Below are 25,647 nucleotides of genomic sequence, written 5' to 3' on the forward strand. Positions count from 1 at the left end.
AGGTGTATGGTTCTTTCAAAGTCATGATGCAAGGCTCCGGAATACCCGTAGTTGCGAGCCAAGGGGCGAAAGCCAAATAACATTATTGTGACGACTCAATTCTTCAAGTGGCTAGTTTGTATTGTTCTGTATTGTTTGTACATATCTAGCCTTGTTTATTTCCCCTTCTTAGCACTTGGAATGCGGTTGCTTTCCCCTGATACTCCGTAGACTCTGGCGGTGCGCCAAGCATGGGTTATAACTCGACTTGCGAGCACCGTCACCTACACCTACAGAAGATGGTTAGTTAGTTAACCATGGCCGCCCTGCTTACTTAACTCCCGAGAGAGTCCTAAAGCATAGGCGAGTTCATCGAGCATATCAGCGGGATGCCGCCCGACGAGATAGACTGGGTCCAGCGGGAGGTCCTGCGCATGAGCCTTCAGTCCCTTTTTGGGAAACCCTTATGTACTTACCGAAGCGATCGCTGCGAGGCCGTGGCTCGGATGAAGAAAAGAAAATATAGAGAACAGAACCTTGAGTCTCAGAGCAAACCTCCGCCGCAGAAATCACCCCCTTAAGGTCTCATCCCTGTCGCCATTGAGATTGTTGTGATCGGCATCAACGTTTCTACCGACACCTTAGAAACAAGCTGATGGAGACATGGATCACTACCCTATGCGTTATTAAAAAAGCGATTGAAGAAAAGACTTCGCCGGTGGAGAACAAGACCCTCGACGAAGGAGCGATCAAGACAACCTTGCCAAAACAGTATCACTACTTAGTGGCTGTTTTCTCCAAGCATGCTTTGAATACGATGCCCCCGTCGTGCCACTGTGACAACAAGATTCGGCTTGATGGAGAGAACACCTTAAGGATTGCGCCTCTCCATAAAATGACCGTCGAAGAACTTGAGGCTGAGAGATGCTATATTACCGAGACTTCTCCACAAGAGAGTGCTTATCTCCAGTTAGAACGAAGCCGACCATTCTCAGCATGCTCATCAGGTCCTGGATCGACTGCGAGTGCTTTCCTTTTTTGAGCCACATTTTCCAACATCCCTAGAAACTGATGCTGCAGATGGTGCACGTGCTGGAGTTCTTTACAGTTAGTCGACAGCATTCGGCACCCTATCGCGTACTTTCCAAGGCCATGCCACCTGTAGAGCATCAGTACGATATCCATGGTAAGGAGATGCTGGCGACCATCCGGTACGCCTGTTAGACGAGATCTGGAGGCAGCCATCTACTGCCCACCCCGGACTTACAAAGATGTTTGGGCTCGTTCAGCACCGCTACTACACCCGGTGCCGTGATGTCAAGGGTTATGTCGGCAGCTGTTTAATCTGGAAGAGCAGGAACCACTATAGTGACCTGCCCGAGGGTTGCTCCAACCGCTCCCGATCCTTGAACGTTCTTGGTAGCACGTCTCTAAACCCCTCCCATCAAGACCTAAAAGTGCGCATCGTCACACGCTGGATTTGGACTCGAAACTTTGTGTCGCCCCACTGTAGTGCTTACTGGCTGGCGACCTAACCACGTATGCTCGATAGCAAAAGAGTTGCCTGCCAGTCTGGACGCATCTGCATGTCAATGTGTTACTTCTAACTCACTGTACTGGCGGTCCTTTGTTGAGCTGAGACTGATAGTCATTGCCCAACTTGGTACTTGGTCTTGAGCGGGGTAGAGCCAGACGACGTGTTAATAGATATTATTATACTGGCTCAAGGCACCGTATTCCCGTAAGCGAAAGGCTAATGCAGCACGGGAGGGGGAGGTGTGTCTCTCTGGCCATTCCAGCGTGATGAAGGGCGCCACACCATCAGCGGCACAATAAATAGACAGTGTCCTGCATGATGTGCGGGGTGTAGTGACAACTGGCCAAGTATCGGGGAAAAAGTCATTCTCTCTCTCTCTCTCTCTCTCTCTCTCTCGCGTCCAGTCAATAACTTATTTACCTTGTATAGCCTCTTCCTATCTGCGAATAACAAAACCTCAAGCATTGCAAAGATCATCATCATCATGACAAGAGAAATCAAAAAGCCTTGGATAGAAACCCCCCTGGTAAGATCGACTAATTTGTCCAAAGCTGCTGGCTGGTAAGAGGAACCCATATCCTATATTAACTTGTCTCTTGTTTTTATTATTTTATTATTATTATAATAATTGTCATATCATGATGAAAAGTAGGGTAGACAACCAGATCTAATACTGACCACGCTTCTCTTTCTTATTTAGTAATGTATTTCTGAAATTAGAAAATACGCAGCCCTCCGGGTCCTTTAAATCGAGAGGAATTGGCCACTACATGGTCGACAAGTTGACCACTCTTCGCCAACAGCGAAATGACCCATCCGTGAAAGCCCACTTCTACAGCTCTTCAGGGGCCAATGCCGGGCTGGCGTGCATTTACGGTGCAAATGTATTCGAATGCCGAACGACTATCGTCACTCCTCTGTCGACGTCAGCATTTTTGGTCGCAAAGTTAAAGCAGGCTGGAGCTGTGGAGGTCATCCAGTATGGAAACACATGGCCTGAAGCGGATGAGTATCTAAGAAACACAGTCATGATGAGACCCGGAACTACCGACGAGGCACGAATATATGTCCCGCCGTTTGATGCACCGGAGATTTGGCAAGGCAACGCTGGGATTATGCACGAAATTGTCAGGCAACTGGGCGAAGCGATAAGCCATTACTCCATGAACACAGCAACAACAACAACAACAACAACAACAACCAACGGAAAAACGGCCGCAGAGCATGCACCGAACATTGATGCTGTAGTGTGCAGTGTGGGTGGTGGGAGTTTGTTCTGCGGGTTAATGCAGGCGATCGAGGAGTTGCAGATGAAGGACCGCACGCAAGTGATTACTGTAGAGGCGGATGGAGTTGACTCGTTGGCACAGTCTGTAGCGAAGAGGGAACGCATCACTTTGTCGAGAATTGGGAGCTTAGCCACCAGTTTGGGAGCGAGGAGAGTTGCACAGAGAGCATTCGAGTATGGCTTGGAGAAGCACGTCAGGACAGTTGTTCTGTCTGACGCCGAGGCCATACGAGCATGTCGACGGTTTGCGGACGAAGAGCATTATCTGGTAGAACTGGCTTGTTCTGTCTGTCCTGCCTTGTGTTACAATGGAAAATTGGCAGAGCTGATCCCTGGGTTTAATGAGAATACTATGGTGGTGATTGTCGTTTGTGGTGGAAGCAACATATCATTTGAGATGATGGGAAAATATTTGGCCACCCTAGGCTGAAGCGATTTGGTGACACTTCGGAAAGCCTACCAATGCTTAACTTAATGATTTGGCTAGCAAAAATAAAGAGTTTAACCCATGTTGCCGGACATCGATGCCAGGTGAAGATAATGCTCCCTGTTGCTATGCATCCGCGAAAGCAACTGGCCCATCCTCCGGATGCCGTCTACAATATCTTGCTCTGCTTCCCAAGCAAAACAAAGGCGAGCACTGCTATCAAAACTGGCGCTTTTCTCGTCTCCATACACAGCAAACATCTGTCCATGACCAATGACGATGTTTTCTTCAGCCTTTAACACATCAGCGATGAATCTTGTAGAAAATTCGCTGCCCATATCCAACCAAACAAAGTAGCCACCATATATTTCCTGGCCATTAAGGCTGCTAACGCGGGTTTTGACTCCCAGAGGCGAAAGATGTCTTTGGACGGCGTCCATCATGAGCCCATGGCGTCGCTGCAGAGTCGGTCGTACCGTCTCGTCCAGAAACCTTTGCAGTTGACCGTTCTCGACGACTTCCGCTAGCATTGCCGCGCAGAGCTGACTAGGTGCGCCGCCGGACCTTGTGGCTGCGGTGCGAGCAATGCGCGAGATGAACATGGGCGATGCTTCTGCCCAGCCTGTCCGTACACTCGGCCCGGAAATCTTACTAAAAGAGGCATTGCTGACTGCATGGCCGAAGCCGTGGGGGTCGTTGTCAGAAGGCCCCATGGAACGATCAATGTCACAAAGACGGGGAAGCCTCATTGCCGCCGATCGGTCAGGCGTTACTGGCTCGGTCAACGGCCACTGAAGGAAATCGTAAACATCGTCGCTAATAACAAGGGCGTCGTACTTTCGAGCCAGCTGGACCAGACCCTCTCTCCTCCCAAGAGACATGGTTACGCCCGAAGGATTCGAGCATGTTGGCACGGTATAGATCAGATGTCTGTACAGCTTTCTATCTGCGGATGGGAGCTTAAAGGGCTGCATCGGCTTGTCAGCTCAGCTAAAGCACAAACACTCATATCGAGACTTTATACCGGTGGGGTAGATCACCTTTTGGCTCCTCTTTTGTTTGTCTTGTTTTTCGAATTCTTGTAGTCTGCGGTCAAAGGTTTGTAGATCGATCCCCTCGTCATCCTCAGGCACAGCGTACAATCTGCCTGCGAACCCAGAGTCCTCAAAGATGCCACAAGCAAGATGATAACACGGTGCAACGATCCAAACGGCCCTCGTGTAATTGACATCACTGAAGCATTGCAGAATGCATACCAAATTCTGACTGGCACCACCAGTAATACATATACGCTCTAGGTCAGAGCTGACCCCATAGTGACGTCCAACCCAATTGGCGAGACCCTTTCTGAGACGTGTCAGACCCTGGCAAGAGCCATACTCCTGCATCTCCGTATACTCGTTTGGATTGGCAAGGACGCGCTGGCACGCAGAGGATAGAAGCTTTGTGGGGAGCAGCCCTGGGGTGGGCCATCCGCGAAGAAAGTTGATCTGTTTCTGAGACACAAGCATGGTTGTCAACACGAGGTAGATTTATGGCGGATTGTTTATACTTTGAAAAGGTGTGAAGTTTCCCAGGGTCGCCGAAAGTGGAAATAGGCGTTCACGCATATGTAGTGGATGTCGGCATAATAGAGGTGGTGCAAGGAAGAAGAAGAGGGCTTACAGAGGAGGGGGTTGCTATTTACTTCAATCAATCAGAACTTCGCTTAGGCCGCTAGAAGGAGCCCAATCAGAGGGCCTAGCTAGAGGACTATATATCGCGGTTTAGCTACATGCATTGCAGCCCGTACATCAACCCATATTGAAGAGATGTAGACGCGATATAACAGCAAAGGATGGAAAGAAGGATGCATGCTATTCTTTACTATTTCTATTGGAAATTGTATTCGTGCCATTGTGGTTACCCGTTGGACGATTGTCTCTGGTTCTTCTGTCCTCGTATCTGGACGCATACCTACTTCTCCTCGCTGTTAACACTCTGCACCGTCCGGCCATTGAGAACAGACTCGAAGAGCTCGCAGAGTCTAGCAAACGCAGCGTCGCTGATTTGGTAATGGAAAACAAGCCGTCCCACCATCAGACTATTTGATATTTTCAGATTCAACTGGCGACCCAAAGCATAGAACTCATCGCGGTCGACACGAGACGCTGGAAGATCAAGCCATACCATGTTCGTCTCCGTCGGCCGTTGAAGCTTCCCGCCCAGGTCTTGCCAAAGTCTTGCCGCACGTCTCGCCTTGTCCTGCGCCAAACTTATTTTCCCACCAAAGAAGACATCACGGATGGCTACCTTAGCCGGCGCGGTAATGATACCCGAGGAGCGAATGCCACCGCCAAGTAAGTGGCGACTCCATTTCGCTCTCTTGATAAAGGACGCACTGCCAGTAACCACGCTACCAAGTGGCGCTCCAAGAGCCTTTGTCAAGCATAGCTGGATGCTGTCAACGCATTCTCCAATCTCTCTCAGCGTGCAGGCTCCAGCCGCCGCTGCTTCCCAGAGGCGAGCGCCGTCGAGGTGCACGTGAATGGGCGGGTTCTGGGCGCGCGCCCAGAGGGAGATGGCTCGTATGTCGGAAAGCGGCATTATGGTACCTGAGAGCGTGTTCTCCAAACTAATGACTCTGGTGGGACAGTCGAAGACTGTCTCCCTCAAGATGCTTTGTTCTTGAATGTCGTGTACAGTGAGATGATGTCCATTGGATGGAACAATGGCTTTGATCATCGCCCCGCAGATGCTTGCCGCGCCACCTCCTTCCAATGTGGCGATATGTGCTCGATGGTCAGCGAGGATTGCATGAGGCGGCGTGCGCAGAATGCTCCTCAGGGCCACCTGGTTGCCCATGGTCCCGGACATGACCAAAAGCGCTGCCTCGTGGCCGACCAGGTCGGCAACATATTCCTGGAAAGAAACAGTGGTCTTGTCTTCGTCCGCGGTGCAGTCCCCAAGCGTTGTATTGACAATGGCTTCTAGCATAGGCAAGGTTGGCCTGGTAAATATATCGGATCGAAAGTCATTCGAGGACTCGCTGCTATCTGTCCAGGACAGGTTAGGAAAACATTGCGCATTGTCCGCCGCCTTCTCGGATGGCATGTCGCAGCTCTGTGCCTCTGGTATGCGGCCGACTCTCGTGGGACTCAAGGGAGCCGTCTCTTTCGATCCCTGTGATAGAGATAGAATTACAGTCTCTATATCTGGCGCCATTCTCACTGCTGCTGTTTCCCAGTTGTGGGCCTTTCGGTCAAGGAGTTCAATGATGTGAAAGGAGCGTGACGGAGGCGTAGATCGGTTCAAACAAATAGAGACCCCACATTTAGGAACTATCTACATATTTATATACATAGCAACTGAACCAAATACGTATACCTAGGCTCTACAGATAGTTCAAAGGATTGTGTGTATTTTAGATATCAATTTTGCCTATATCTCTATTACTGTTCTCCTGCTTCTCTTCTCGTTGCTTTGCTTTGTATAGCTGGAACACCACCCGCACGGGCAGGGAGGAGCGACAAGTGAGCGCTTCGCTGATAATGATGATCAGCACAAGGAGCGCCGTTGCTCTGTGGTTCGTCTCTTTTCCTTCTAAACCAGAGATATTGTTGGGATCATTGGCCTGGATGGCCATTGTCATAAACAGGAAGTACCCCGCATGGGCTGCATATGTATGATGCATGTATAACCACGTAGCACGTCGTTGTCGTACGCACTCGCCCAATTCCCTTTCCTTCTCATCTAGAGACATTATTTGGAACTTTTGTCGGCAAGGTTTATATTGTAAATACACGGCACCCCGCCTTCACTGCATGTATAATGTGTATATGACCACGTAGTATCCACTTTGGTATATGATGTGCATATATGACCGTGTAGTATCTGCATTACTACATGAGAATTGTCACATACCCCGCCTTAGCTGCAGATGGCGTATGCATATATGACAGCGCAGTATCTTGTATTTGGCACGGACCGGCTCGTATATCCTGCAGAGTGCCCGGACCCCTATAATCTCGGTCTACTTTAGAGTTCCGGGCTGCCCGAATACGACGCCATCTGACTATTCAGTCCTTTGGAGGATCTTGGAGACTCACTGGCAAGGGGGGGAATTCTAAGCTATTTAAGAAAGTCCAATGGAAGAACGGAACACAGGTCAGAATCAGTTTCTTTTTTATTCGCTCTACAACTTATTTAATACTAAATACCTCGCTACCTTGTTGCCAACGTACCATTACCTCGCTAGGAGACTATCTACCCCGCCCGAAGGAGTAGATCCTCTGTTGCAGAATTGTTATTTAATATGCATGGATGACCCCCACGTAGCATCTGCATTATTCTATTGGAAACTCTAATTGCTCCGTCGTATGTGCATATGTACGTATAATGCATGTATGTCACAGGACCCATCTGCTTACAAGACGTAACTGGAGACTGAGGATATGATTGAGGGTGTTGAAAGTGTATTGACGTTTTCAGGCTATATGCAGTTTGGCAAAGTGATCATGGCAAGGTGATACCCCCGCAGCAAATCTTTGTACCGCCTATCATCCGTATTCTGTAGCTGCCTAGTACAATCCTCGAGGCTCGCCGCCTCTCTTTCCACAATCGCCTCCAACAAGCGGCCGCTCTCCCAACCCAAGAGGTTCGGGGATCTGCAAATGGCACGTTTAAACTCCAGGAAGGCCGTCGCTAAGCCGAGGAGCAAGCCGAGATTCGCCGTGGGTCGCGCACTCCACCGCAGCATGTCGTGGGCCAATTTAGCACTCTCCTCACCCTGACCGTGCCTAGCCACTAGCATGAAAACATCGTGCAAAGATAACGGGTTGACAGTGGTCGTACCCCGGTCAAGGTGCTGGGTCAGCTCTAGGCCAATGTCAACCAGGCTAGTGCAGGAGTCCCGCCTGAGCTCGTCCATGCCTGCGACGATGTCGGATTCGATACCAAATCCCGCTTGCGCGCGCAGGAGGCGCAGGATACTGGAATGGAGGGGGCATACGGTTCGGGAAGGCGTGTTGATTGTGTTCTCGAGAAGACTGATGTGCGCAAACCAAAGGGCAATGACGTCAGGGAGTCGAGCCATCGAGGATATGGTTAACGTTGGCTGTTCTGGCCACGGCCTCCCTCCACCGACAAAGCCAAGTCCCCGGCATATTGTTGTGGGTGTCATGCACGAATCCACCATCTGGAGTGGTTTGACTTCAGTATCGGGAAGTACGAATGGATGGTGGCAAACTGGATCTCGGAGCTCCGCGACGGCTTCTTGAGACGGCACAGGTTGTCTCTGGGTAAACGTCCAATATAACAAGGGTTCCTGTCGTGGCCTCAGTGCATCGATCCACCCGCGAATCGTAGTAACCTCGTTGTCAGTGAACGCGCCAAACATGCGCCCCCCCCACGACAGCTCCCGTAAAAGTGTGCTCTTGCGGCTTTCCCCGGCAATCACCCATGGCTTGGCTTGGCTCAGGGCAGTCAAGAGATCCAGCTGATGCAAGCCATTGGAATGCTTCCACACGCTCGCGTCGAGCCATTCAGACAAGGTATAGGGTCCGATATGCACCCTGCTTTGAGAATGGATGCGATGCGATACCAAGGCCTTGGATCTAAAGATGTTTATCACTCGCGTGCTCAGCGGTCCCAGCAGCACGTCCGGACTCGACAGACCCAACCTGGCCGTCCCTGGTGAAGAGTGATTCCCTAGAGTCTGCGACAAGATATATCCGACCTGAACACGTTTCCAGGCTTGCTGCATAGCCGACATGCCCTCCGTTGCTCTCACCACTTCCAGATATCGCCGAACAGTGTGAGCGGCCATGGCCGTGTGGCCAGAATCCGCGTTATCTATGGTCATGTGAATGAGAAAGTAGTAAGGGTTAATGCCAATGCCCTTGAGCTCATGAGCCACCTGCATCGTCTCGAGGGTAACTGTCTCAAAGTGCATATTAAACCCGAGGATTTCAGGGAGAAACTCATTGGGGAAGAGCGAGATGACGAGCTGGCCCACGGCGGCTTCCCAGGTGCCACGGCTCTCGACGGAATCCCACTCGCGGAGATGAATGAAATCGGCACTGTGGCCATGGGGGAGGGAACATCCAATATCGTCCAGAAGCTGGCGGTAGAGATTGACGTGATGTTTGCATAGGTCGCCATCGCCGAGCTCTTCCGACAAAACCTGCCAGACCGGTCTAGTGATGCCGCGGAGGGCAAATGGAGTGGTGATTTTGTGAACGTGTCCAAGCCATGCGCCGTCTACAAACTTGATGGGAGCCTGCTGGACCAGCCAGGCCTTGGCCGCTTCAGCCGTTGCGAACAACTCAGGACCATGGCCCTGCTTTCGTCGCTCCAGATACCACGCCCATTCCGACTGAGTCTTTTCATGTACGTCCTCGAGGAAGCTGGAGAAGGACTCGAGACTGTAATCCTCGACCCTGAGGATGTTGGTGCTACTACTACACTTGGGCTGCCGGAGCGCAATTGAAAGTCCGTGGGAGAACATGGCTAAGAGTTCCTCTCGGGCTGGTTCTAGCGCTTCGGGGTGATCTTCCAGATTCTGAAGCTGAAAGAACATGTTTCGATACCATTCTGTGGGTTTGAGGTGTGTGACCTTTGACTTTGCTTTCTTCCCATACTTGGACTCATCCACCGGTGTATTCCAAACAGGCGCCAGGGGGCTTTCTTTCTTGCGCAAGCTCAGATAGTAAATTCCGGCAGGCAGTAAGAAGACCGCTAGAAGAGGAAGGAAATGGTGCTGTAAAGCAACGAAATACCCAGGTAGATTCATTCCGAATGTTGCGACACACATCACTGAGAGAGAGACAATGTGAAGGGACCACAGTAACGTCACGACGGGGGAACGAGGGAAGCTTGGTTTCGGGCATAGACGGGTTAGTCTTAGTGTGTGAAGGTCCTTTTGAGTTTGACGCATAAAACGAGACATATAAGCTGTGACAGGATTGGCTGTTGAAGTGGTGGGTAGAAGAGCCAGAGGTTATGCAAGGCCAGGTCTATCTGCTCGTATGGCTGGCTGATGGAGGACCTGGACCATGTAGATCTGGGATATGATTAGTGTCTTGGGAGTCCATGGTGGTGTTGCCTACTGATGCATCTTGGTGATGAGCCATTGCATACATTGCGTCACCTTTCCCCTCTCTCTCCTCTCAGGTAGATGAGTTATGCACGATCCAGTGCTATACTTGGGTAATGTTGGAGTAAGTGCATTTGCGTTAGCTTCTGTAAACAGATAGATACAGTACATCTTCACTTAGAATTGACGGTCCACTGTCCACCGGCTTCACTGAACGAATCAGAGTCGTAAGAGAGAATCATCTGTTGCAGTAGTTTATAAGGAATATGGTTTTCCCCTCAGCCCTGGGTATGCCCAAGAAAGAATACTCGTGCTTTTACCTTCGCTGACCTGCCATCATCTCTTGTACGCTCGACCACCTTTCATTATTCAAAGACCACTATGACTGTCCAAAATAAGATAGCATCTCTCACGGTAGTCGATTACGAAGCCTTAATGAATAAAGATGGTAACGAGATCCGGAAGCTTGTTCAAGCCTGCGAATCTGTGGGCATGTTCCACCTTAACCTCGGGGATTCAAGGATAAAGGCTGTCTACGACGACATACCGAATCTCCTCCAGGCCGGCAAAGCTTTCTTCGACCTGCCCCAGGATTGTGAGGAAAAGAAGCAAAGCATTCGCGAAGGAATGGAACGGGGGTAAGAAAAAACAGCATGCACCCCCAACATGTCGTAGCGACTTCCTAACTTCTTGCTCCTCACGCCCATGCAGGTATCACGCAGCCAAGACTTTCGAATACTACGAGGTAGGTCAACACGTACTTTTCACCGAACAAGGATTTTCCCATTTTGCTAACTCGCACCGCGCCAAAGATCGCCCGGGATGAGTATCAACTAGGCAAATGGACCCTGCCTCCTTCCCTCACACCCCACGAAGAGCGCATTACACGGACCCTGCAATCCCTGCACGGGGCCATTCAGACAGTCCTAGCGGAGCTCTGCGGCGCCATAAATGTGAACATTCCCGAGCTGAGCGATGATCCAACGGTTCCCAGCGACACTGCGCTCAAGCTAGTCTTCAAGCCCCCCGTGCAAGAACCTGGTGCGGTGGTCCAGCCGTGGCATACCGATTTCGGTCTGATGACGCTGATGTGGTATGAGGAGGTGAGCGCACAGATCCCAGTGTATGACGCAGAGGGAAAGCGAACCGAGGCCTGGCAGGCGGTTCCTGTCGTCGATGGTGCCGTTCTCGTCAATATTGCAGATGAGCTGGAGGCTAAATCGGGTGGTCGTCTGCGTTCGACGGTGCACCGTGCCGTGACGCCGCCCGGACCTAAGAAGGCGAGGCACGGAATGGTCTATCTTCTTCGGCCGCAGAAGGATTAGGTTAGGTTTATTATTAAGTTGCTTAGTTTCTGCAGACGTGGCTTGGCGATAGGTGATTGATTGATGGCGAGAGGGGGCAATGAGGGGAGAGCAAACAAGGGTAGAGGCACGAAGCAGAGCAAAACCAGCCGACATCTACTGATTATTATGATTGTTAGTTTTATTCTATTGCCTAATTGACGCGACAGTACTTTTCCTCCACCTACAGTGGAAAAATGAACAAATGAGAGTCCAGAACGACACCCAACTCAAGAATTATAGCTACATAACTGTCTCTGGGCACGAATATATTGAAGTGGGGCGATCTGTAAGATTACCCCGCCTGTATCTGCCGCTCACAGTTACGCGATATGATTGGTTAATTGATTGTGTAGCCAATTAAGTAATGTTACATGGGTCGGAAGGTATGGATAATACAAACATACCGATGTTGATCATTCGAAACATTCGTGGCCCGAGACACTATATGTAAATCATGAAAAAAATAAAATGTCCAGAAGGTGACTGCCCTAAGCCCAGCCAAGACATGTCATCCACGTAATGGAAATTTTCCACCCGAGCTTGGGTAAAGCAGTTAGTGATACAGTTGTATAGCTCTCTCGTAGAGCCACCAGGCCACCATGCGATTTCCTAAGGCCTCAACCTATTTACATCTCTCGGAAACAACGTAGTCTCACGCACATCATCCAGCCCGAGGAAACTCTGTAGTAGCCTATTAATCCCCAGTCCGCAGCCGCCGTGTGGGGGCATGCCAGCCTTGAATGCAGCCAGATAGGGTTGCCACTGCTCGGCCTCGGGGTCCAGCGGCGGGCCACAGACCCCCGCCCTCATGGCTGCGCACAGCTCCTGGTATGAGTGGATGCGCTGGCTCCCCGAACAGATCTCCCGTCCACCGACAATGATGTCCCATGTATTGGAAAGCCCTGGAGAGTCCGGGTGGGCTTGTGAGTTAAACTGGCGCAGGGATGCCGGGTATTGAGTGATGGTGAAGACGTCTGTACTTGTAGGACGAACCTCGCGGAAGTGTCGGCCAAGAGCCGCTTCTTCTTGGTCGCTGTGAGACCATTCACTCATTAGTGCCCGAGAACTTGACGTGGAGACGGGGACGAAAACCGATGTGGATTGAGATTAGCATCCGCGGAAGTTGACTCACGTAAAGTTCTTGCTGTCATCTGAGTCGAGGCCAATCTCCTCCCGCAGGATGCGCTTGGCCTCCAAAAAGGTGATGCGCGGGACCTTGCCATGCTCGTCCAAGCCCACTCGGAACGCTCGGGCCCCGGGATACATCTCTTGAACCAGCGCAATCAGCTGCCTGTACTGTTTGCGTCCCTGAAGTTCCTTGAAGACGAACACCAGCATGGATTCAATCAAGTCGACCACCTCCTGGTAGTCGTCCTCGAAAGCCATGGCAATATCCAGGACGGTGAACTGCGTATCAGGTGCGTTAGCAACAATTTCTGAGTACCAGCGCACCTGTCAGCGGTGATGGCTGGACATACCTCGGTCAGATGCCTCATAGATGTGCTAGACTTGACTTCGGCCCGGAATACCGGTCCAATCTCAAACACGCGCTGCATGTCCATAGAAAGAGCCATCTGCTTGTGGTGCTGCGAACTCTGGGCCAGCCATGCATCCTTACCAAAATATGGCAGATGAAAGTACTCGTTGTCGCCCGGGACAGTGGCAGTTATAATGCGCGGGGTATGGATCCAATGGAACCCTTGGGAGCAAAGGAACTCGACAACGAGTTGGCACATACCTGAATGGAGCTTGAAGAGTGCCCCCGACGCGGCGAAGCGCACGTCGAGGATGCGATTAGTGAGTCGTTCCTCAATGCCAACGTGGGACAGCATTGTCTTGCTGTGGCAGGAGGATGAGGGCAGGTCTGGAGATGCCCAGGCGATGACATCCAGGTCCGACACATGGATGGTTGTATCGACCGTATTGCCATCGACTTCACTTTTATCACTGGCTGGTTGAAGGACGTGGCCTGTGACCCTCACGATGGATTCGGTGGTCACCTTTTGGGCCGTGTCCCAGATTGCCTTTACGACAGCACTGCGACGAATCACCGCCTGCAACACCTTGTGCTGTACTCGAAGCTCCAAGTGTATCAGTTCCGGATGCTCAGGTTGGGAGATCGAGTTGACTCTAGCATCAAAGCTCAATTTCTGTTCCTCCATATCATGAGGCGTTGGACCTGCCTAGTCCATGGGTTAGAGAGTTGGCAAACTGCAAAGAAAGAAACAATCGATGATACTCCAGAGCTTACAGTTTTGTTCACCCTGCTGGTGGTATGGTGTTCGGACGGAGGCATAATGGTGGCAAGCATTGTGAGCAGTCTTCGGTATAGAAACATTTGGCAGAATAGCTGTGTTTCTTTCTTCCTTCTCTTTTTCCTAGAGTAGCTCCCCCGCACGCTCAAGTAGGCACAGGCTCGTTATTTCATGAAGTAGCCTGTTATGAGCGGTTAATCACTTGAGCTCCCGAGCTGTTAGTGAAACAAACCTAACACCGGGGGTAATCGTGCTAGCCGAGTCAGCCAGGCCAATGCAAATGGTCCCAAGTGACTTTGGTGGTATTCAGATAGGAATCGTCCCCCGCGGGCCTTTGCCATGCATCAATGCTTCACGCAGAGCCAATGGTTTACGACATGCATACATGCATTGGGCGATATATTCTGCATCAGGATTGGAAGCGGGGGTCGTAGGCAGCCCTGAACTGTAAAATTGCTCAGTCTCCACCAGATAGACCGTGATGGAGTCCCTCAGCGATGACGTGTCATTCTTTCACCTACCTAGTTGCAGTTCTGAACTGCGTAAATATTCACTGTCCGATGTGACTCGATCCCCGCGCTAGAATTGCTCCGTGGCTGGCTGGACTAAAAACATCGGTTCCCCTTCCCTGCCGCACACTGCAGCCATGGACGGTCTGTGCTTGCAACGACGAGATGGACAATGGAAGTGCGGACTATCTGTATGCACGTACCCCGCTTTGTGCAGGACTTGACATACGCGACTAAGCAAAGTTGGGAGTGTTGTTCTGATCAGTTATACGCTTATAAGTCTTACGCCGCGTTGCAGTCACCATCTCGGAAATATCTTGCAGATCATTCGTGTCCACCATACGCCACGTCGAGAACGGCGTTGGTTTGTCATCTCGCATAATGAGATAGAGTGAGCTTTATGACGAGATGACCATTAGAAACAGACATTGAGGCAGGGATTACAAACGCCAAATGTAGCCATTTCCTGGCCTTTTTAGTGTAATGCGTCTATAACTGAGTGTAGACCAAGCCAAGCCATCAGACCAGACGTTCGAACTAAGGCTCGGTACTCTCTTGTCGGGTACCTATTGCGTTTTCTTTGCTTGTTAAATGTGTATTTCCGAACAAACAAACCAAGGCAAAAACGGACATTACGCCTGTTCACGTATTTTGTCATGGCTGCCGCAGAAGGTCTGGGTAGCCGGTCCATATGCATGCTGAAGACAAACAATACTGGCCTTGACGGCGAACTAAGCTGGATTCCCATCGGTATTCCGCCACTAGGCGAGTTTTGCGACAGCCATGAGGTCGAAATGGATGAGATACTGAGGTTCACTTGGAGCCTAGTGCTAGGAATCTTCACTGGCGCAAGCGACGTCAGTTTCCATTGTATTCGTCGCACGAATGCCAGTAATGAATCGCCTGTAGCAGGATGGGTCCATCGAATGGAGATTGACAGGAGTACCCCTATCTTAGACCTCCTGAAGAAGACTTTAAGCGACAGATCCTACCAGAATGGTACCCAGCTACAGGACGCTGGTCAAGGTTTAGCCTTGGAGGGTTGTGACACCGTCTTAATGATCAACAACGGTCCTGGGAGAGCGTCTCGAGTGTTACGGGAACATACTATGGCCGATGTAGGTACCACTGGATGTTCTGCGGCAGCCAATGGGCGAAGGTTGTGAGCTTATCTTACACAAGTGCAGGTTAGAATTATTTTGGAGGTTAATGGAATGATGGTAAGCCTAGGATACTTGACATCAAAGCTCGGTAGCCTCCAAGCAAAGAGTATGGCTGCCAAAATTAACCAGGTTATCACTGCGCTGATAGATCAACCATGGATGGCCATGGGCGATCTCGATTGGTGTGATGAGACGGACCTGTCGATGCTTCAAAGATGGAATAATTTTGAAGTGACATGGGAGGAGAAGTGTGTCCATGACTTGATATCCAAGCGAGCTACAGAGACTCCGGACAATCCGGCTGTTGATGCCTGGGATGGCCAATTTACCTACCAAGAATTGGACCATCTCTCGTCCAAGCTCGCAGCACATTTACAGACACTGGGGGTCATTCCCGAGACCTTTGTTGCTTTATGTTTTGAAAAGTCAAAATGGCTTGTTGTTTCTCTCCTTGCTGTTATCAAGGCTGGAGCGGCATATGTTGTTATTGAGCCATATTATCCCGCTCCTCGCATGAAGCAAATTTGCGCCCAACTTCAAATCGATCTTCTGTTGGCTAGCCCAGATTTACTCCATACGGCAAGTACGCTATCGGATCGGGTTGTGGTTGTCAAAGAGGGTTCCGAATACTTTGATGACCACCACAACGGGCAGGACGAAAGGAAAGACAAGTCCTCTAGCAGCCCTCATAATGCACTCTACGTTGTGTTCTCATCGGGATCGACCGGAAATCCAAAGGGAATTGTAGTGGAGCATGCGGCGTTTGTGAGCTGGGGTACGCTGCTAAGAGAACCCCTTCGTTTAGATGGACAATCCCGGGTCCTCCAATTTTCGAGCTTCGCATTTCTTATAGCCCACCGGGATGTGCTGCTTACCCTTATGTTTGGAGGTTGTGTTTGCGTACCGTCTGAATCACAACGGCTAAATCACCTCGAGACGTTTATAACCGAATATAAGGTCAACTGGGCCAACCTCACGCCTTCAGTGGCTGCACTGCTCGATCCAGACATGACACCTGGCCTCAAGACCTTGCTCCTCACTAGTGAGCCCATGTCTCGCGCTAGCCTCAGTACGTGGGAAGGCAAAGCGAACCTTATGTTTGCCTATGGCCAAGCAGAGAGTGTTAGTCTCTGCTGTGTGAGGAAGAACCCAACGGTTGATTCGGACCGAAAGAATGTGGGCCATAGGATCGGAAGAGCAATTTGGCTGGTTGACCCCTACGACCATGATAAGTTGGTCCCTGTGGGAGCCGTTGGCGAGTTAGTCATCGAAGGGCCTGTATTGGCTCGTGGATATCTCGATGTTGAGAGAACAGCACTCGCTTTTCTTCAGGATGCGATGTGGCAGCGCAAGCTAAAGCCAGGCTACCGTGGGCGGCTCTACAAGACTGGAGATCTGGCACAGTTCACCGACGATGGGTCCGTCCGGTTTCTAAGTCGAAAGGATAATTCGGCCAAACTATACGGACAACGAGTAGACTTGGACGAAGTGATGGGCCACATTCAGCGTTGTCTAGCAGAACAGTCAGACACCGCAGTGCGCGACGTGGTTGTGGATCTATGCCCTGCGCCCAACTCCAACGATATCAAGTTGGTAGCATTTTTCGGATTTAACCGCACCTCGCCCAATACCACCGGTGCTGTTCCCCTGGGTCCTTTGGATCGAGCCCCTGCCTACTTACAGGAATTAAAGGCCCGTTTAACCGGTGTCGTTCCTCGGTACATGATTCCTACTCTTGTCGTCCCAGTGTCCCGTATACCACTGAATCTGTCAGGTAAAACCGATCGCAGGATGCTACGTCAACTTCTTTCTCATATGACGGTTGCTGAGGTGGATTTGTGCATGGGATCCAATGCCAGTCATGAGGCTCCACGTACTGATGAAGAGCTCAGCCTGCGTTCACTTTGGTCACAGGCTTTGAACATTGCGGAATCGAGCATCGGGAGACAGGACGACTTCTTCCAACGAGGAGGTGACTCCTTAGCAGCGATGAAGCTGGTCTCAGCCGCACATGCGGCTGGTCTTTCTCTGACATTCAGTGATATTTTTGCGAATACGTCACTGTTAGATCAAGCCAATCTGATGAGCTCGACACAGGAGCACGAACAGCTAGATTATTGCTGTGCTCCGTTTGAATTAATTACGGAGAGTCGAAAGAAAGTTATCCTAGGCATAGCAGCCAAGGAATACGGATTGTCCGAGACGCAGATTGAGGATATTTACCCAACCACACCCATGCAGGAGGGCCTAATGGCACTCAACACTCTACGGCCGGGATCCTATGTGGCACGGCGAGTTTACAAAATTGAAAACGGTGTTAGTGTTAGCAGGTTGGAGGCAGCTTGGAAGGCCACCTTGAACGCGAATCCTCCCCTACGAACCCGTGTCATACGGTGCTCTGATGATGGCTCAACATATCAAGTCATTGTTCGCGGCGACCTTGAGTTTGACACTCACCACGATCTCAATGAATATTTGGAGCAAGACAAGGCTAACTCAATGAGCCTAGGCGCACCACTAGTACGGTTGGCGCTAATCTCCAGCACCAGGGAAGCGTCAAAGCATTGCGTTCTCACGATGCATCACTGCATATACGATGCGTGGTCAATGTCAGTGCTCCTGGGACAGGTTCATGCCGCCTATCATGGCAGCGAATTGGTTCCACAACCGTTTAACGGGTTTGTGAAATATGTTCACCAGTCTAACACGAATGCATCGGAACACTGGAAATCCCAGATGGCTGATGTGCGAGCCGAACAGTTTCCCGCCTTACCGTCTACAACGTATTCTCCGAATACCACAGAATCTGAGAAGCTGGATATCCGGCTACCTCCAAGCAGCGCCTCAGCGAATATTACCCTTTCCACTCGTATACACCTAGCGTGGGCAGTTACCTTGGCTAGCTACACTGGCATAAATGATGTTGTGTTCGGCGTGACAGTTTCTGGCAGAGGATCGCCTGTACCGGGGATTGACAAGATCGCTGGCCCTACAATCACAACATTCCCTTTACGGGTCCAGTTGAAGTCACAGCTGGCAATCCACGAGGAGCTTCAGGCCTTGCAGAGCCGTGTAATTTCGACGATGCCATTTGAACATTTTGGGATCCAGAATATCAGTCGGCTTGGAAACGACGCTGCCAGGGCATGCAAATTTCAGAGTCTTCTGGTCATCCAGCAGAGTCGTTCACCACCCGAACATTCTGGGATCTTCACCAGCGTCGAGGGCCTTGCTATCGCACAGCGGACGTGGGATACATATGCACTAACTCTTTTGTGTACTCCCGCTGATGATGGGATGGTTCATTTGGAGGCAGTTTACGATTTAGCTGTAGTACCCCAGGCTCAAATACGACGGATACTACTAGCTTTTTCGAATGTCCTGAAACAAATAGTATCGTTCCCGCACAGAGTAGTGGGTGATATAGATGGAATCAGCGCGGAGGATTGGCAGCAACTCCAGGTCTGGAACAGCCCGAAGTGTCCAGCGGTTCCGAGGTGCGTCCACGATATGATCCACGACTATTGTGTATCGCAACCAGATGCAACCGCGATTGATGCCTGGGACGGCCAGCTCACTTATAAGCAACTCGATCAGCGGTCCTCGCGGCTTTCGGTGATTCTGAGAGAGAAGGGACTACGCCAGGATCTTTTTGTTCCCCTCTGCTTCGAAAAGTCAAAATGGGTTGCGGTTGCCATCCTGGCAGTCCTCAAGGCGGGCGGCGCATTCATACTTCTAGATCCATCTCACCCCCGTCAACGGCTGGCGTGGATATGTAAGAATGCGCAAGCCACGGTGATTCTTTGTTCCAGGGACATGGCTGGGCTAGCGGCGCAGCTATCCTGCCAACACATTCTCCAGGTGGATGGAAGCAGCACCGCCGAGAACTACTGGGAAGGCTCACCGACGGTTTATAGAGTTCAACCGGGCCAGGCACTTCCCAGCCATGCCGTATGCGCCATATATACCTCTGGGTCGACGGGAACGCCAAAAGGGGCCATCATTGATCACTCAGCCTTGGCCACTCAAATCACCGCCCTCGGGCCTTGCTATAGCCTGAATCCCCAGTCCCGTGTATTCCAGTTTTCATCTCACGCCTTTGACGTGGCTGTTGGGGATTACCTGTTCGGCCTGGCCCTTGGCGCGTGCGTGTGTATCCCCAAAGAAACAGAAAGCCGGGACAACCTCGCTGGTGCCATCAGAGGACGCAAGGCAAATTGGGTCTTCCTGACACCTTCAGTCGCTCGAACGTTGGATCCTCGTGCTGTACCAGAGATCAAGGTTTTGGTAACTGGTGGAGAGTCTGCCAGGCCAACAGACTTTAAGACTTGGTCAGGTGCGGTGAGACTAGCCTACGTCTATGGTCCTGCCGAATGCACCATCTATACCACTGTACAGACCAACACGCAGCCGGATGCTAATCCGGCGAATGTTGGATTAGGAGTCACCGCCGCATGCTGGTTGGTGGAGCCCAATAATCTAGAGAGGCTAGCTCCCATTGGGGCGGTTGGGGAGTTATTGATCGAGGGTCCAATTGTTGCCCGTGGTTATCTTGGAGATGAGGAGCTCAGTAGCTCATCCTTCATTCCACCCCCACGGTGGTTGCGCTCTCTCAGGCAAGGCAAGGAAGTCAAAAGGCTCTACAAAACCGGGGATATGTTGCGATATAGCCCCATAGGCGACGGGTCGCTCGAGTTTGTCGGCCGGAAAGACAAACAAGTCAAGCTGCGCGGACAGAGAATTGAGCTTGCAGAGATTGAGCATCAGATTACGCGGTGTTTCCCCATGGTAACCGATGTCATAGTGGAGGTTATTACACCCTCTGATTTGGAAAGCCAGAAGCTACTGGTTGCATTCGTCTGGGACGCTGCCAATGCTATAGATGAACCTAATCCACGCAAGCTGCCGGAATCAAACGTGTTTGCCGCACCAGATAGATCTTTCCAGCTTCGGTCTTCGAGCGCAGAGGTCGCACTACAGAAAAGCCTGCCGTCCTTTATGGTCCCTTCCTTATTTATTCCACTAAAGCAGTTGCCACTAGGCCCTACCGGCAAGGCCAATCGGCGTCTTATGAAGGATCAAGCCTGCCTGCTCTCCCGACAGGAGCTCAGTATCTACCAGGGCTTTAAGTCATCCATCAAGATGCTTCCATCCAATGAGTCAGAAGAAAAGATACGCCAACTTGTAGCCGATGTCCTCGGTCTAAGTGCCAATGACGTGGGAATGAATGACAACTTTTTCCACCTTGGCGGTGACTCTATCAGTGCCATGGTTATTTCCGCACGGGCGACTGACATGGATCTGGGGCTGACGGCGGCTGACATCCTGGTTCATGCTCGCCTCCGTGACATGGCCACTGTAGCCATACGTGAAAGTACTGATCGGGGCTCCTCCTTTGAAGAACACCCGCCGCCACTGCCTTTCTCGCTACTCCCAAAGGGGTATCCCCACGAGGAGTTGATGCGAGAAGTGACGAAGCAATGCGATATAGACAGGAATACTGTAGAAGACGTATATCCGTGCACACCACTACAGGAAGGATTATTTGCTCTGACGATAAAGCAACCTGGTGCGTACGTCTTCAATTTCACGCTTGAGCTCGCTCAAGATGTTGATGTGGATCGTTTTCAAAATGCATGGGACACTGTAATGGGAGCAAATCCTATCCTTCGCACGAGAATCGTCTGTGCCACCAGCATAGGAGGCAACTTGGTACAGGTCGTCATGCGCAAGGCCAGCTACCGACGATCAATTACCAGAGCTGGCGAGCACTCTGTTGGCCTAGGCGAGCCATTGTTTGGCATCCAAATTTTGGCACCAGACAAGGAAGTAGCTCGATATCGAGCAGTTGTGACTATTCATCATGCTCTCTATGATGGGGTGTCTCTAGGGTTGCTTCTGACACAACTATCAACAGCTTATTATAATGGCGAGAGCTTAGCCTCACAGCCTTATAGCTGCTTCGTCCGACACTGCCTCTCACTGCCCGCAGAGGATGAGCTCAAACACTTCTGGGACGCCGAGCTGGCCGACGCTACTTGTCCTTCAATCACGACAGTGCCCATGGATTCCTATTTCGTGCAAGCCCCGAGATGCACGGAACGTTGCATCACCCTTCCATCCGACGCACACATCCACACACCGTTGTCAGCAGCGCTCAAATTCGCTTGGGGAACAGCCTTGTCGATGTTTACTGGAGAAAGCGACGCCGTCTTTGGCACTGTAGTCAGCGGCCGAATGGCAAATTTGAGAGGCATTGACAAGATCTCTGGACCTACCATTGCGACTGTCCCATTTCGAATTCGACAGGTGCCCGTCATGACCATCCAGGATGCTCTGGATGAAGTGCAGTCGCGAAGCCTAAGAATGATTCCCTTCGAACAGACCGGGTTGCAGCGGATCCGTACACTCGGTTATGCCGACGCATGTCGGTTTCAGAGTCTCCTGATCATACAATTCTCAGAGGAAGAGGACTTTCCCGAAAGCCCCTTATACCAACAGGTTCAGGGGGAATCAGACCCGGCTTTTCATACCTATCCCCTGACAATAGTGTGCACACCGTCAGCCGATTCCGTCCATGTTCGTGCGACGTTCGATTCTGAGGCGATACCTTCGATCTTAGTAGACCGACTTTTGGCCCAATACTCTGATATCCTCATGTACATACATGCCATGCCGTGGAAGCCTGTGTCTTCCATGCCTTCACAAAGCACTGGAGATGCGAGACGAGTATGGGCCTGGAACGAGATAGTCCCTCGCCGGGAAGATACATGTGTCCATGAGATCATTGCGAGCAACCTTGCTAAGCGACGGGATGCTTCCGCGGTCTGTGCGTGGGATGGTGAGTTGGCTTATGGGGAGTTAGAGGACATGTCGGCAAGACTTGCAGCGCACTTAGTAGGTCTCGGGGTAGGCATTGGAACTATGGTTCCACTGTGCTTCGAAAAATCACTATGGGCCATAGTCGCTACATTGGCAGTGCTCAAGGCTGGCGGTACGTTTGTTCCTCTGGACGTGTCACAGGCTGCAAGCCGGAGAGACGCTATCCTAGCCCGCGTAGGAGCAAAGGTGGTATTGACATCCGCCAAACATGCTGCCACGCTTGCTGGTGTTAATCGGATTATCATTCCCGTGCATAGTGCGAGTATAAGGGCGTTACCCACGGCGGCCACCCCCTTGTCCAATCTAACCGTTGATGGGCTGGCCTCATCTGCGGCATACGTGTTCTTCACGTCTGGAAGCACTGGGCAGCCGAAAGGGGTTGTCGTCGATCATGCCGCGCTCAGCACCAGTTGCCTATCCCATGGGGCAAGGATGGGGTTCAGCGAACATACAAGGACACTTCAATTTACCTCATACACATTCGATATAAGCCTGATGGAGATATTGACGACCCTCGTCTACGGGGGTTGCATCTGTGTACCATCCGACTCAGACAGGTTCAATGACCTAGAGAGGAGCGCCGATATCATGAAGGTCAATACTGTGTCTCTCACCGCGTCCGTGGCAAGACTTGTGGAGCCACGACGCATACCCTCCCTGCAAACCATCATATTTGTGGGGGAGAATGCCAATGATGATGATTTCCAGAAGTGGGCACATATTCCTCAAATCTTCGACGCGTATGGTCCCACTGAATGTACCATCTTCTGCTCAATAAACCAGGTCCAAGTCAGCAACGGCGGTGGTTCCCAGATCGGAACGGCTGTCGGTTCCGTGTCCTGGGTCGTGTCTCCAGATGATCATAACCGGTTGGTGCCAATTGGAGCTGTTGGAGAACTGCTCGTAGAGGGACCAGTCCTGGCCCGAGGTTACTTAGGCGACGCTGAAAGGACATCGGCAGTCTTCGTCGAGGATCCAATTTGGCTAGTACAGGGCATCGCGGGTCATCCTGGCAGACGAGGACGACTGTACAAGACAGGCGACCTGGTGCGCTATAACGAGGACGGAAGCTTGATATACTTGGGGCGTAAGGACACCCAGGTTAAGATCCGCGGTCACCGTGTGGAGTTGGGTGAAGTGGAATGTCATGTTCGCGACTGTATGGTCGGCGTCAAGCAGGCGGTTGTGGTGGCCACTGCTCCGGGCGGAGGGGATACTGGACCTGTGTTGGCGGCTTTTCTGTGCTTTGGGGATGTGAAGCTTTCCTTGGAAGACGATGCCCGTGTCATGACAATCCCATGGTCGGTAAGAGACACACTTGCGGATCGTTTACCGACGTATATGATACCCAGCGTCTATATTGCCGTTGAACAACTGCCACTGAACACTTCTGGCAAGATGGATCGCCGTCACCTACAGAATATCGCCACAGATCATTTCCGGACAAGGCTGGACAAGGGAAGCATAAACCCGGAACAGGACAACTTCCGTGATGAAGCGGGATTTAAGCTACAGAGCTCATCTCTACCTGCAACATTTCGTGACTGTTCCAACGAGACAGAACGACGGTTAAGAGCATTTTGGGCGACAATCCTGGGCCTTCAATGCGAGACGATAGGTGTCGATGACAACTTTTACGATATTGGTGGGGACTCTATTAGAATCATCAGCCTCATAAGGCTGATCCAGAATGAATTTGGTACTCATTTGGGTTCGTCCTTGATCAATAGCCGCAATACAACAATTGCCAAGATATCGGAGTTTATTGATACAAAGTCTGAGGCGGGACCAAGATTGGACCTGGAGGGAGAGATAGAAGCTGCATTATCTTCCACCTGGACAGCAGCAGTCTCTCAGTCATGGTTCAACCCATCCAAGCAAGTGGATACTCACACTAGGGTCTTCCTCACAGGCGGAACTGGGTATCTCGGTACCCAGATTCTACGTTGTCTTCTAGCATCGAATAAAGTTGAACATGTAGTGGCTCTTGTGCGTGCCGCCTCTGCTGCTCAAGGCCTGGCAAGATTGAAAGAGACAGCAACTATTGCGGGGTGGTGGAGGACCGAGTACGAGACACGCATCGAGGTGTGGATAGGAGATCTCGAACTACCCAAGCTGGGCGTGAGTGACTCCCAATGGCGTCAGTTGTCCGGCACGGCGACAACCAACAATATTGGCGCCATTATTCACAACGGCGCCCTCGTGAACTGGAATATGGACTACGACAAGCTACGACCACCGAATGTGCTATCCACCATTGAGCTTCTCAAGGCTGCAGTCCTGTCTCGTGATTCGCCACGCTTTGTTTTCGTGTCTGGCGGTGCCATAGCTGAATTACAAGCCATTCCTGGAAATCAGGCTGCTGTGGAACAGCTAAGCCGGAGCAACGGGTACGCCCAGAGTAAATTTGTTGCCGAGTCCATCGTCCGTCGCTTTGCCTCTCAACTACCGCTGTCTCAGAACCGGTTCTCAGTCATCAAACCAGGCATGATCATCGGAACCGCCGATGAAGGTGTTCCTAACCTCGACGACTTCATCTGGAGAATTGTCGCTACTGCGTCGCGGTTACAGCTGTGCCCTCTGGAGACCGAAGAGCGCTGGGTGCCCGTCACCGATGCCGGCTTTATTGCAACCCAAACTGTGACCCAGGTACTCTCAAACAACATCTCGTCATATATCAATGCAGCGACTCAGTTTGGCCTAAGCGTTTCTCAGTTTTGGGCACAGGTCAATTCCGAGTTAAAGCATGCATGTGAACCAGTGCGATGGGATGTTTGGGTGGAACGAGCTCTGGACGATACCACTCAGGTTGGCGAAAGCCATCCACTTTGGCCGGTGCAGCAATTTGTACGAGGCAGGAAACAAGACGGCATTTCGATCCCATCTCCGCTCTCTCCTCCAAATAGACAGGTACTTTACGAGGCTATCCAAGCTAATGTGCGTTACCTTGGCAGAGTGGGGTATCTTGAATGCCGAGACAGTGATTATTTGAAAGCTCAGCCTGGAATTCTTCATCGGTCAACTGCTGTCCCAGCTCTCAACATCGAAATACATACCAACTCTAACCCATCACCACGGAGATCAGCAGTTTAGTTGGATAGATGTCGTCTTTTGTTTATAACAATTTCACAATGAGATTCTGTGGATTAGTTAAATGCGTAGACCTTCACTTACGAGACTTTCCAT

At 51.1% G+C, this 25,647-nt stretch overlaps 8 protein-coding genes across 8 annotated transcripts; 3 read left to right on the forward strand and 5 right to left on the reverse strand.

Moving 5' to 3' along the window:
• Positions 1-2,000: 2,000 nt before the first annotated feature.
• BDV38DRAFT_266800 (tryptophan synthase beta subunit-like PLP-dependent enzyme) lies at positions 2,001-3,234 on the forward strand (the record flags this gene model as incomplete). The annotated part of the gene is made up of 2 exons (XM_032056478.1): positions 2,001-2,077; positions 2,217-3,234. 2 exons carry the CDS (start codon positions 2,001-2,003, stop codon positions 3,232-3,234), a joined length of 1,095 nt encoding a protein of 364 aa, XP_031919651.1.
• A 71-nt stretch (positions 3,235-3,305) lies between these two features.
• Positions 3,306-4,742, reverse strand: BDV38DRAFT_266801 (aminotransferase-like domain-containing protein; the record flags this gene model as incomplete). The annotated part of the gene is made up of 2 exons (XM_032056479.1): positions 3,306-4,199; positions 4,272-4,742. The coding sequence occupies 2 exons, from the start codon at positions 4,740-4,742 to the stop codon at positions 3,306-3,308; spliced, it is 1,365 nt and encodes a 454-aa protein (XP_031919652.1).
• Positions 4,743-4,960: 218 nt separating this feature from the next.
• Positions 4,961-6,602, reverse strand: BDV38DRAFT_231694 (l-allo-threonine aldolase). The gene has a single exon (XM_032052963.1). It carries the CDS (start codon positions 6,433-6,435, stop codon positions 5,188-5,190), a length of 1,248 nt encoding a protein of 415 aa, XP_031919653.1. The 5' UTR covers positions 6,436-6,602; the 3' UTR covers positions 4,961-5,187.
• Positions 6,603-6,634: 32 nt separating this feature from the next.
• On the reverse strand, positions 6,635-6,973 carry BDV38DRAFT_276675 (uncharacterized protein; the record flags this gene model as incomplete). Its single annotated transcript, XM_032058274.1, has 1 exon — positions 6,635-6,973. The coding sequence occupies one exon, from the start codon at positions 6,971-6,973 to the stop codon at positions 6,635-6,637; it is 339 nt and encodes a 112-aa protein (XP_031919654.1).
• Positions 6,974-7,398: 425 nt separating this feature from the next.
• On the reverse strand, positions 7,399-10,461 carry BDV38DRAFT_231697 (iron-containing redox enzyme family protein). Its single transcript, XM_032052964.1, has 2 exons — positions 7,702-10,461; positions 7,399-7,614 (listed from the first exon to the last, which is right to left on the reverse strand). The coding sequence occupies exon 1, from the start codon at positions 10,157-10,159 to the stop codon at positions 7,703-7,705; it is 2,457 nt and encodes an 818-aa protein (XP_031919655.1). The 5' UTR covers positions 10,160-10,461; the 3' UTR covers positions 7,399-7,614; position 7,702.
• Positions 10,462-10,511: 50 nt separating this feature from the next.
• BDV38DRAFT_231700 (putative oxidoreductase, 2OG-Fe(II) oxygenase family) lies at positions 10,512-11,849 on the forward strand. The gene is made up of 3 exons (XM_032052965.1): positions 10,512-10,944; positions 11,018-11,051; positions 11,119-11,849. The coding sequence occupies exons 1-3, from the start codon at positions 10,688-10,690 to the stop codon at positions 11,629-11,631; spliced, it is 804 nt and encodes a 267-aa protein (XP_031919656.1). The 5' UTR covers positions 10,512-10,687; the 3' UTR covers positions 11,632-11,849.
• A 412-nt stretch (positions 11,850-12,261) lies between these two features.
• BDV38DRAFT_276678 (putative aspartate-tRNA ligase) lies at positions 12,262-13,963 on the reverse strand (the record flags this gene model as incomplete). Its single annotated transcript, XM_032058275.1, has 4 exons — positions 12,262-12,685; positions 12,785-13,059; positions 13,131-13,835; positions 13,904-13,963. 4 exons carry the CDS (start codon positions 13,961-13,963, stop codon positions 12,262-12,264), a joined length of 1,464 nt encoding a protein of 487 aa, XP_031919657.1.
• A 1,109-nt stretch (positions 13,964-15,072) lies between these two features.
• BDV38DRAFT_276679 (uncharacterized protein) lies at positions 15,073-25,554 on the forward strand (the record flags this gene model as incomplete). Its single annotated transcript, XM_032058276.1, has 2 exons — positions 15,073-15,534; positions 15,604-25,554. The coding sequence occupies 2 exons, from the start codon at positions 15,073-15,075 to the stop codon at positions 25,552-25,554; spliced, it is 10,413 nt and encodes a 3,470-aa protein (XP_031919658.1).
• Positions 25,555-25,647: the final 93 nt, after the last annotated feature.

The sequence above is a fragment of the Aspergillus pseudotamarii genome (assembly GCF_009193445.1).
Source record: "Aspergillus pseudotamarii strain CBS 117625 unplaced genomic scaffold BDV38scaffold_1, whole genome shotgun sequence".
In the NCBI taxonomy this organism is placed as follows: domain Eukaryota; kingdom Fungi; phylum Ascomycota; class Eurotiomycetes; order Eurotiales; family Aspergillaceae; genus Aspergillus; species Aspergillus pseudotamarii.